This window comes from Felis catus, chromosome B1 (assembly GCF_018350175.1).
Source record: "Felis catus isolate Fca126 chromosome B1, F.catus_Fca126_mat1.0, whole genome shotgun sequence".
NCBI lineage: Eukaryota > Metazoa > Chordata > Mammalia > Carnivora > Felidae > Felis > Felis catus.
The window spans coordinates 22,818,739-22,831,224 of record NC_058371.1 but is presented as its reverse complement, the minus strand read 5'-3'; the positions used below and the strand labels follow the sequence as shown (position 1 = coordinate 22,831,224).

Sequence of the window (12,486 nt, the reverse complement as noted above, 5' to 3'; positions counted from 1 at the left end):
CAGAACAGGTAAACAGGGTGATAGACCACCAAAGCAGGGTTAAATTGCCCAGAGCTAATTACCAAAAGAAAGGTGCCTTGTTGACCTTGAGGTAGCATGCTCTATTGGTCTTATCCCCTGGCAAGTTAAGATAAACAGATGGTTCCAGTGCCTGCCTTAGACAGCCATCTTCTCAGTGCCAGGATTCTGTTTTATATTGACCCAAACCCCTAACACCGCATATCTTTGAAACCCCCTTTTTCTCATACATTTGACTTAATGATCATTGTTTCATTATCTCTTTCTGCACACCTAATCACATTTGTAAGCCTTGTGATCCTAATAAATACGGAGTAAGGACCCTTACTTGTGGCTTGTCTCCTCCCAAACATTAGCCTCTCTCGTATTTAATTCTGTGTCTGCTCTCTTGCTGGACAAGAAAGAACTCCAGACCTGAAGTCTGCAACAAAAGATTAATGCAAAAGAATTGAGAGCTCAAAAATATACCTGTATTCCTTGTTCTTTTAATTTTTGACAAAGGTACCAGGACTATTCAATAAGAGTGGTCTCTTCAGCAAATGATATTGAGACAACTGGATTCCCACATACGGAAGAATAAAAACTCTTACAAGTAAAACTTAAATCTCTTATAAGTAAACATAGGTGTAAATCTTCATGACTTTGGATTTAGCAATGGTTTCTTAGATAAGAAACCAAAACCACAAGTGAACCAAGAAAATAAACTGGAGTTCATCAAAATTAAAAATCTTTGTGCAAATAACATTATCCAGAAAATGACAAGACAATCCACAGAAATGGAGAAAATAGTTGTGAATCAAATCTAATCAAGATCTAATATCTAAAGTGTATAAATAACTTTCATAGATCAACAACAAAAAGTCCCAAGTTAAAAAAAAAATGTTACAGGTTGAATTGTGTCCTTCCAAAAAAAGATATGTTGAAATCCTAACACCAGTACCTCAGAATGTCTTAATTGGCAATAGAGTTGTAGATGTAATTAGTTAAAGTGAAGTCATGCTGGAATAGGGTAGTCATTCATTCTAATATCACTGGTGTCCTTTTACAAAGGTTGCCACATGAGGACAAAGGGAGAACCCCGTGATGAAGGAGGAGGATTGGAATGATGCATCTCTATGCTGTGAATGTCAAAGATCACTCTCCAATGACCAGAATTTAGGAAGGGACAAGGCAAGATTCCCCTGAAGATTTCAGAGGGAAATGGCCCTGCCTACATCTTGATTTTGGACTTCTAACCCTTGGAACATGAGACCTTGAACTTCTAATTTATGTTACCTAGTTTGTGGTGTTTTATTACATGAGCCCTAGAAAATTGATACAGTGGGCAAAGGACCTGAGTAAACATTAGGGCTAAGATATACGAATGGCCAACACACACAGGAAAAGATGCTTATTGCCTGTAGTTCCTAGGAAAGACCACTCAAAATCACAGTGAAACACTACTTCATATCCACCAGATGGCCATCATTTAAAAAGAAAAAAATACATGTCCTCAAGGACGGGGGAAAATGGGAACCCTAATACATTGCTGATGAGAATGTCAACTAAATAAACTGCTTTGGGAAAAGTTTAATAGTTTCTCAATGAATTAAACACAATTGTCACACAACCCAGCAATTTCACTCCTGGGTATATAACCCCCTCCCCGCCAAAACTGAAAACAAAAGTTCAAACAAAAATGTGTACATGAATGTATATAGCAGCACTATTTATAACTGTCAACATATGGAACAACTCAAATAGTCATAGAGTGATAAATGGATAAGCAAAATGGGTATATCCATACAATGAAACATTGTCTAGCCATAAAAATAATGAATTATTGATACATGTTACATGTATGAACCTCGAAACATACTAAGTGACAGAATCCAGACACAAAATGTCACATATTATAATGTAGCAGGATTCTCTCACAGAGAGATGGGACATCAAGGCTCTTCTTTCCAGGAAGCAGCTTTATTTGTGCCGGCACAGGCTCAGTGGGCTAAGACCCCAAAAAGGCTGAGCCCCAAGCACAGTGGGGTGTAGCCTTTTATGCAATTTCTACTTCTTTGTCTCCCATACATGGTGACACATATAGTCTGATTGGATACAGTCCAAGTTACGGAGTAATGTCAGAGCTATGCATACGTGTATGGGAGTTGACTGGGGCACGTTGCCTTTCTTTGTTCTATGGAGTCTTCCACCATATCACTTAGGGAGGGGCTCTACCACAGTAAGATTACATTTATATGAAATGCCCATTATAGGAAAATCTAGAGACAGAAAGAAGATTAGTGGCTGCCAGGGGCCAGAGGAAGGAGGAAGATGTGGGGTGACTATGTCATGGGTTCAGGGTTTCCTTCTGAGGTGACAAAAGTTCTGTATGTATATAAATGTCTATACATGCACACACACAAACACGCACACATAAATAAACACAACACCCATATTGGTGAAAGGCAACATTTAATCCTTTTAAAGAAGGGAGTCATTACCTCTGAATGTGTCTCTCCCCATTGTATTGTGCCTCTGTGTAGGAGAAAAGAGGTTGACTGGTAAGGAAAGCAAGAGAAAATGAGCAAAAACCAAGATAAACCAATGCAGAAAAAAGAAATACAATTAAATGACAGGCGGGGGGGGGGGGGGGGGGGATGAAATTAATCAATGGTTTTTCAATCCTTAAGTTTTACCGAATGAGTTTTAGGTTTTAGGTACAGAAAAGATGTGCTTATCTAATTCAATGCTTTTCAAATGCATAGCAGTTTCCATGTGGTAAAGCACTTTTAGCTTATCACTATGCAAAGGACAGTAGCCTTGAAGAATATCTTAACTGGTGATTGCTTTTCTAACAGCAGCTTTTCAGTTAATTATGAAACAAGATTCACCCTATTTTAATTTTTTTTTTGTTTTAATTTCTGGTGCTTCATTTTCACCTAGGATCACTTTTTTTTTTTTTCTGTGACCCTCAGGAAAGAAGACATTTCTATGTTTAGTCTGTATTTTCAGATTTATTTATTAAAGGACAAATATTCTTAACATGTAAACACATGGCTTACCATTCCTTTGGTAGCATTATACCTAAGGAACACTCGTTTTTGAAACATTTTCAATACTTGACATGTCAATATGGTGTTTTTCAAGTCTAGTCCTATTATATCTCAAAATTAAGGTCTTTGATTCATTTATCATGTACAGTTATTCCTATTTGTAAGTTTCAACACAGCTTTTCAGACTTCTCGGTATTACCATGCTTTAGTGTTTAAGAAATATTAAAGTTTAGAATTATCGTGTTAGATCAATTCTTAGATCTCATAAGTTTTTAACATTTGGACATTTTTGCCTTATCCTTATTACCTATAATTGGCAGTGAGCTATATTATCTTTTAATTATTACTTCACAAATGGTTTTACATTCTACCATTGCAAAATACTGAAGATTTTAAAGTCTTTTTTTGGATATTGTATAGTTGGCCCTTGAACAACATGCCAACTCTAACACAGTTGAAAATCTGCATATAACTTTGGCTCCCCCCCCCAAATTAACCACTTATAGCCTACTGTTGACCTGAAGCCTTACTGGTATCCATTAACATATATTGAGTATTTATGTATTAAGTACTGTGTTCTTACAATAAAGCTGGGGGGGGAGGTGAGTTAAAATCCTAAGAGAAAATACATTTGCAGGACTGTATTTATTGAAAAAAATTCACACATCAGTGGACCCGTGTAAGCCCATGTTTCAAGGATCAATTGTAATCATTTTAACTGACGTGTTCCAAAGAGTCTATAAATCTCTGTAGGACAATACCTTTTACTATTATGTGAAAAAGGCAGAGGAACAAGGTGAAAAAAACAAGAGGCTAAAGTGTAACACTGTTGTATTTTTATGGTCATTAAAAAAATCTAACTTCTGAGCATTGCCATGTCTACCTTTAAAATAAAGTAGTGACACTATACCTACTGCGGGCAGGTTGTGAAATCTAGAAAATGTGTTTTATTCATTTCTTTGTTTAGGTTTCAAAGTTTTTCTAGTTAGAGACATTGAAGAGTAGAAGGCACAAAAGGAGAATTTTCCCTGCCCTTACAAACTGGAATTGGAAGAGTCAACTGCTGTTTAATATCTCTAACTTCCAGTTGTATAAAAACAATGAACAGTTCAGAGAACGTATACAGACACCCCAGCAAATTCAAGGAATCTTGATTACCTTCACCCCCTTTTGGGGGTCAGTGGTGTTATAAAGCTGTTCCCAAAGATGAAGAAAAAAGCTATAACTTGCCTTTGAGAGTTTTCCTCTAGTTTACAATTCCTTTACCTCAGTCACAAGTCCCCGTAAAGGGAGATTTAATTTTATCAGATCTTGGTGCCAGTGCACAAAAGTTCGGGGGTAGAAGACAGACATCTTTATGTATTCTGCTTTAAATATAAACTTGAAAATATAATTCAATTTTGCACTCTGTTACATGTTATGGGATCAAAGACGAAAGACAGTCGCAGATCTCCAACAAATATAATGTATATAAAATAGTACATTTTTTTTAAGTTTATTCATTTTTGAGAGAGGGAGACAGAGAGTGAGGGGGGGAGGGGCAGAGAGAGAGAGGGAGACACAGAATCCAAAGCAGGTTCCAGGCTCTGAGCTGTCAGCACAGAGGCCGAAGTGGGGCTCGAACTCACAAACCGTGAGATCATGACCTGAGCCGAGGTCGGACGCTCAAAGGACTGAACCACCAGGCACCACTAAAATAGTACATTTTTATATGGCATCTTTACTTATTCAAAGTTTTGCACATTAATTAGCTCATTTGATCCTTACAGTTTCACATAGTTAATAAGCCAAGTGTAACTTTATTTTATAGATGTCTAAGGCACAGAGAAAAAACGCTCAAAAATTGATGAACTGTGATGCCTATTCACTATTCCTGATTCATCCTCTTTTCTTCTCCTTGAAATTCCCTTTTAAAATACCACATACATATACATAAACACATGAAACGTATAAATTCCTAAGAGTTTTTAATAATCAAGGCTATTCATATACAGTTGTGTCAGTTTCTTGGAGGAATTAGCATAAATTGAGGGTAGGTGGATCAGATACAAAATGATCAAAGAATCTATGCCTAGATCTTTGAGATGAAAAGAGAATTGGAGAACATCTTCATTTCCCTCTTCTTGCCTCCACCAACCTCAATGTGCCCCTCACATCACAGATTCTGAGCCCCTATTGTCAGGCAGAAAAACTGGCTAACACCACACCTCAGCTGTCAACTAATGAGTTGCTTTTCAAGGACCAAACCTGCTTCTTCCACCTGACTTTCCTAAGGACTGGATTTACTACATTCATTCTGGAAAGTATAATCAGTATGAAGGCAACAATATAAAGTGAGAAAGAGAAAGTGTTAAAAGTAACAGATACCATTTTCCCAAAAATTATGTGTTTGTAGGGTCCTGGAAACAACAGACAAAAAGACAAGCAAACATCTTTGGGCTTTGGTATTAGGTGTTTTCTGCTAATCGGCATCCACTATGCCAGGAGACTAAAATTCAAGTTTGACTCAAAAAAAGGAAACTATTAACAAAGATTTTTATAAATTCTAGCATCTTGCTTCTTTTTAACTTTTTAAAAAAATGTTTATTTTTGAGAGAGAGACAGGCAGACAGAGACAGAGCCTAAGCGAGGGAGGAGCAGAGAGAGAGGGAGACAGAATCTGAAGCAGGCTCCAGGCTCTGAGCTGACAGCACAGGGCCCTATGCGGGGCTCAAACGCACAATCTATGAGATCATGACCTGAGCCAAAGTCGGATGCTCAACCAACTGAGCCACCCAGACACCCCAGGCATCTTTCTTCTTTTATCCTGCTGCCAACATTTATCATCACTTGCTGAGTACAATATAAAAGGTGCCTTATGCCATTAATTTAAAATCATTATTTACCTAGATTTTATACCAAAAAAGGGAAGTGTGTATCTCCGAATATACTTCTCCCAAAATGGATTTTTTCCTCATAGAAAGACAATAACTGGCCACACACACACACACACACACACGTGGTTTTCACATAATCAGATTATCTGGGAGTCAAGGTTCCAGCAATAAACTCTTTATGCAAGACATTTTGCCTTGAATTATTAGATATACAACAATGAATACAGAATGAAGCATTTAGAAGTTTTCTGCCTCTGAATTTACATTAATTCTATTTGAATATTAAACCCCAGATGTTCTTTAGTTCACTTTAATATCATTTTGTTATGAGCTTAACTTTAGTAATACTTCATTAGGGCTGGAGTTGGGATATTCTGTTTCACTTATGTTCATAAACATCCTGGACAAGTGCTAGGAATAGTCTGTCCTTAGCATTATCTTTTTTCACATTACTTTCAGCCACAGAGTAATGGTACAAGGTTTTAGATTATCCAGAAACAAGTATTGTTATCAGTGGGATCAAGGGAAAAGCCCATGTATCTCCAACATGAGGCACCAGGACCTTGGGTAAAAGCTTTGTGGTTGGGGCATGATGACAATAGAGACAAAATGGGTAGCAATCCTAAAGAAACTTTGGAATTAGAAGATGTACTGTCAACAAAGACCCTGATTTCTATTACTTAATGGGTAATTTATTAGTATTTACTAATAAAGAGAAGAAATATCATGGAGCCTATGAATACCTTGTGTCACACACATAAAAGTATCATATCAAATTTACAAAGAAAAACCAGATATTAAATAGCATATTTTTAAGAAAGTGAGAAAATAATGGGAACTTTGGGAGTAGTTTGCCTAAGGTGTTATTATTGACCTTTAGATAGGCAATAACAAACACATACAACTATCATCTATTTTTAAAGATATTTAGAGACTCACCTTTACATTTAAAAGATGTAACAAAAGCCACACATATAAAAGCATGTTGTAATATATAAACAAAATATTTCATTCTCTAAGCCATTTTTTTACCCTTGTTCTCAAATGCAAAGAATAAATCATTTCTAATTTTAAATTCCCTTCTAATCTTTTCTTCTCCACGTGAAATAATTTGTTTTCTTTTATCAAGTTTGCTTTTCAGCTTTTTAAAATAATTAGAATGCTCTTTCTGTTGTCTACTGTCCCTATTTATATCTGATCTGAATCCAAGTGTTTACTGAGCACCAACATTGCTTTGAAACTTATGATCTTTATGGTCTAAGAGTTTATCTGAGGTGTTGAGAGGGTACCTTTCTGGCTAGGTTTCAAAAGAAAAAAGTACCTTTAGTTTCCGTGTCTTTCTGTCAGTCTTGGACTTTTGTGACTCTTCCAATGCCAACAGGTATAAGGCACTCAGTCTGGAATCTCAGCATCCACCTGGAAGGATTTTGAGACAGAGAGATCAGAGTTATCAAGAATAGAAGAGGTGGTGCGGATTCTTTAACAGGGAACCCATTCTTTCAGTGACGTATTGGTGGATCTTCTAGAATATAAGAGTGCTAATTAAAGTCCTCACTATGTTTTTGGAGATTATTCTGTGACACTGGTGAGGCCCGTGACATACTCAAGAAATTTGTTCACAGGTGTGAACAATTGCCCCAAATTTCAATTGATTGATCACTGATTTATTTCAATGAATTGGGACGCTACACTGCCCAATAGGCTCATTAGTTAAGTGAAAAGCAAAAATGAGAAAATTAAAGCTGCTTTGTGTTTTCAGTAAATGGAGACATCAAAATAAACCATGCCTAGAGCAATGTAAAATAAGATGAAAAGGGACATGATCAAGATAGGAGAAAAGATTAAAAAGAGATGGGAGTGCTGAGACAGAACAGAAAAAAAATCAAAGCAAAATGGAATTATTAATTGAATCAAAAAGATCAATGAATAGAAGCAATCTGTAGGGAATGAAATCAGTGTGGTAGAGAGAAACTTGAGAATATCTAAGAAATCCCAGCAGGGATGAAGATATTAGAACACTGAGAAAAGACATAAAAGGTGCAAATTTTTAGTCAAAAAATAACGGACATCCTTCAAGGGAAACAAAATAAAAAATAAACTACTGGGAATACATCAAAATAAAAAGCTTCTGCACAGCAAAGGAAACAATCAAGAAAACTAAAAGGCAGCCTATGGAATGGGAGAAGATATTTGCAAATGACATTATCTAGTAAAGGGTTAGTATCCAAAATATATAAAGAACTTATAAAACCCAAAAAACAAACAACCCAATTAAAAAATGGGCAGAAGCCATGAACATGTATTTTTCCAAAGATGGCATACATATAGCCATCAGACATATGAGAACATGCTCAACATCATCAGGCAAATGCAAATCAAAACTACAATGATATATCACCTCACACCTGTCAGAATGGCTATAACTAACAACTCAGGAAACAACAGATGTTGATGAGGATGCAGAGAAAGGGAAACCCTTTTGCACTGTTGGGGAGAATGCGAACTGGTGCAGCTGCTCTGGAAAACAGTATGGAGGTTCCTCAAACAGTTAAACATAGAACTACTTAATGATCCAGCAATTGCACTACTAGGTATTTACCCAAATAATACAAAAATGCTAATGCAAAGGGATATATGCACCTTGATTTTTTAAATATTTTTTAAACGTTTATTTATTATTGAGAGACAGAGAGACACAGAACGTGAGCAGGGGTGGGGTAGAGAGAGGGGGAGACACAGAATCTGAAGCAGGCTCCAGGCTCTGAGCTGTCAGCACAGAGCCCAACACAGGGTTCTAACTCACAAACTACGAGATCATGACCTGAGCCGAAGTCGGTCACCCAACCATCTGAGCCACCCAGGCGCCCCGCATCTTCATGTTTATGGCAACATTATCAACAATAGCCAAATTATGGAAAGATCCCAAATGTCCATGGACATGCAGTGATGAATGGATAAAGTAGTATTATAGATACAGGTGATACAGATGATATAGATGATATACATATAGATATATAATGGATTATATGGATACATGGTATAAAAAATGAACCTCATTTTTTAATTCAATTTTTTACAAAAGGTAACTCAACTATTTTTGAAAAAAAATCTAAGTCATCAATTTGTTTGCACACCTGTAAATTTAAAAGTCGACAGAGAAAAATTGCATCCGTTTCTGATTAAAAACTGTCCAAGGATGCAGAAGAGAACTTCCTCAAACTGATAAAGAGCATCTATGGAAACCCTAAGCCAATGCCATCTTTAATGAAAGTGATCTTTCCCCCCGTTGAGATTCAATCTACTAGAGAGAAATCTTACCCAGTACGGTTACACAAGAAAAATACTTAAGTGTCATCCAGATTAGAAAAGATTAAGTACAACCATCTCAACTCACAGATGACATAATTGTCTAGGTAGAAAATCTTATTGTAACTGCCCAAAAAATGTTATTAGAAGTAAAGAGCTTAGCAAGTCTGTAGGGTACAAAACCAATATACCAAAATCAATTGTGCTTCTACATATAAGCACTGGGGAAAAAATTAGAAAGTGAGGCAAAAAGGCCTTTTACCAAACATTTCAAAAAATCTGAAATATTTAATAAATCTGATGAAAGAAATCTAAGATTTGTACAGTGCAGTCTAGAAGACATTGCAGAGATAAATTCAATAAAATCTAAATGCCAAGAGATACGTTATGTTCACGGATGGAAAAGTCACTATCATTAAGAATTTACTTCTCCTAGATATATCTATACGTTCATGAAATCTAAATCTAAATCTAAATCTAAATCTAAATCTAAATCTAAATCTAAATCTAAATCTAAATCCCAGGAGGCCAGGTGGTTTTTCTTGGTTTTGTTTTGTTCTTATTGTTTTGCGGTATAAACTGACAAGCTGATTTTCAAGTTGATAGAGAAATGCAAAGGATCAGGGCGTCTGGATGGCTCAGTCAGTTAAGCCCGTGACGCTTGATTTCGGCTGACATCATGACCTCACAGTTTGGGAGCTTGAGTCCCACTGTCAGGTTCCAGTGTGGAACCTGCTTGGGATTCTCTCTCTCCCTTTCTGCTCTTCCTCCCCCCCCCCAAAAAAAATAAATAAACATTAAAAAAAAAAAAAAGAAATGCAAAGGGCCTAAAATAGCCAAAATGTCTTTAATAAAAAAGTAAGGGATTATATTAATTCCAAAACTTAATACAAAATAACAGTAATCAAAACACATTTGCACTGCATCAACAGAACAGAATAGAGCCCATACTTAGGGCCAAAGATATGGATAACTGATTTTTGACCGAAGTCAAAAGCAACAAAAGTGCCAAAACAGTGCAACAGAGAAACGACAGTTTCAGCAAGTGTTGCTAGAACAATTGGACTTCCATATGCATAAAAATATATTTTTATCTGTCAGACTCAAAGTTAAGTCAAAATGGATCACAGGCTTATATTTAAAACCTAAAATATATGGAGAAAAATGTTTGTAATCATAAGTATCATGAGTTTGTATCTCATGTTTGTTTGTATCACATCTAAACAACTTTGTAGATATTATACTAGACGTGTTTTTTTTTCTTTTCATGTTTATTTATTTATTCTGAGAGAGAGACAGAGCATCAGTAGGGGAGGGGCAGAGAGAGAGAGAGGCAGAGACAGAGAATCCCAAGCAGGCTCCACGCACTAGCACAGAGCCAGATGTGGGGTTCAAATTCACCAACCATGAGATCATGACCTTAGCCACAACCAAGAGTCGGATGCTTAACCAACTGAGCCACCCAGGCACCCCTACATATGTGGTTTCTAAGAATCCTAAGTGATAAATTAGACTTCATTTAAAATAAAAAACTATCTGTTCTTCAAAGGATATTGTTAAGAGAAAAGACAAGCCATAGACCAGGAGAAAATCTTTACAAATCATCTGGTAAAGTATCTAGAGTACCTAAAGAACTCATAATTACAATCTAATTAAAAATGTTAAAGACGTGAAGAGACACTTCACAAAAGAAGATTTATTATTAACAAATAAGCACATGAGAAAATGCTTGGCATCATTAGTCATTAGGAAATACAAATTAAACTACAGTGAGATAGGACCACGTATCCATTATAATGGCTAAAATTAGTAAGACTAAGTATACAACACACTGGTAAAAGGTGAAAAATGCATAGTATCGAGAACTCCATTTCTTTAATAGGATAGTGGGTTGACTACTTAATTATGTAAAGGTTAAAGGAAGAGAATATTAAAAATAGCTATAGCCACTATGATTTTTTTATTTTTTCTAGAGAGTGCAAGCAGGGGAGAGGGGTAGAGGGAGAGAGAGAATCTTAGGCAGGCTCCACACTCAGTGCAGAGCACAAAGCAGGGCTGATCCCACAGTCCTAGGATCATGATTTGAACTAAAATCAAGAGTCGGATGCTCAACTGACTGAGCCATCCAGGTACCCCTATAGCTACTATAATTTTTTTTAAGTTTATTTATTTGAGAGTGAAAGAAAGAGAGAGAGAGAGAGCACATGCATGCATGTGAGCAGGGGAGGGGCAGAGGGAGAGAGAATCCCAATCAGGTTCCACAACGATCAGTGTGGAGCCTGACACAGGGCTCGAACTCATGAACTGTGTGATCATAACCTGAGCTGAAATCAAGAGTTCAACCTTAACTTACTGAGCCACCCAGGTGTCCCAGTTGGGACATCAAAAATGTCAAAGGTAAGTGTAAAACAGAGGAGCATTTACAGATGAAAGAAGGTAAGTTACTATCAGCCTATTTTGTCTACAAGATGTTTAGGTAAGCCTCAAGCAAAAGTATACAATCACAAAACCCAGAAGGAGAAATAGAGCATACCACTATGGAAAACCACCAGTTTACAGAAGGTATGCAGAAATAAAAGGAGAAACAATAGAAATACAAAACAACCCGAAAGCAATCAATAAGATTGCATCAGTCCTTACATATCAATACTTATTCTAAATGTAAATGGATTTAAATCACGAATCAAAAAGCCCAAGTGGCTGGATGAATTAAAAAAGACAAGACCCAAGTTTATGCCAGCCATAAGAAATTTATTTCAGTTCTACAGACATACAGGACAAAAGTGAAATGATATAACATTCAAGTGGAAACCAAAACAAAGTGGATGTAGCCATACTTAGATCAGAAAAAATAGACTTCAAGTCAAGAATTATAACAAGGGGCAATTTTTGATGTCCCAATTGGGACACTATATAATGATAAAGGGGTCAATACATCAAGAAGATAAATATATATGCACCCATATATATTTATGGGTGCAGCACAATACACATTCTTCTTAAGTACACATGGAACATTCCCCCCAATAGATCACATAGTAAAACACAAACAAGTCTTAGCAAATTTTAGATTGAAATAATTCCATCTTATCTGACCACAATGGTATGAAAGTAGAAAACAAGAAAGGTGGAAAATCTACAAATATGTGGAAACTCAATAACACACCTGTAAACAACCAATGCGTCAAAGTAGAAATCAAAAGGGAAATTTAAAAAAAAATCACAAACAGATAAAAATGGAAACACAGCACACC

The 12,486-nt window shown here is 36.3% G+C and overlaps 1 protein-coding gene and 1 long non-coding RNA gene across 3 annotated transcripts in view; one reads left to right on the top strand and one right to left on the bottom strand.

The window, feature by feature from the left end:
• The window catches only part of TUSC3 (tumor suppressor candidate 3), a 284,190-nt gene extending 283,073 nt beyond the window's left edge, over nt 1-1,117 (top strand). For both annotated transcript variants that reach the window (XM_045056848.1, XM_019828315.3), the window contains one exon: nt 1,069-1,117. In XM_045056848.1, coding sequence (XP_044912783.1) covers nt 1,069-1,102 — 34 coding nt within the window. In that variant the 3' untranslated portion in view covers nt 1,103-1,117. The remainder of the gene's footprint in view (nt 1-1,068) is intronic.
• LOC123385173 overlaps nt 1-12,486 on the bottom strand; it is a 227,087-nt gene that overhangs the window by 75,185 nt on the left and 139,416 nt on the right. Inside the window, exon 3 of the long non-coding RNA XR_006597334.1 lies at nt 7,248-7,342. This is a non-coding gene — a long non-coding RNA (uncharacterized LOC123385173). The remainder of the gene's footprint in view (nt 1-7,247; nt 7,343-12,486) is intronic.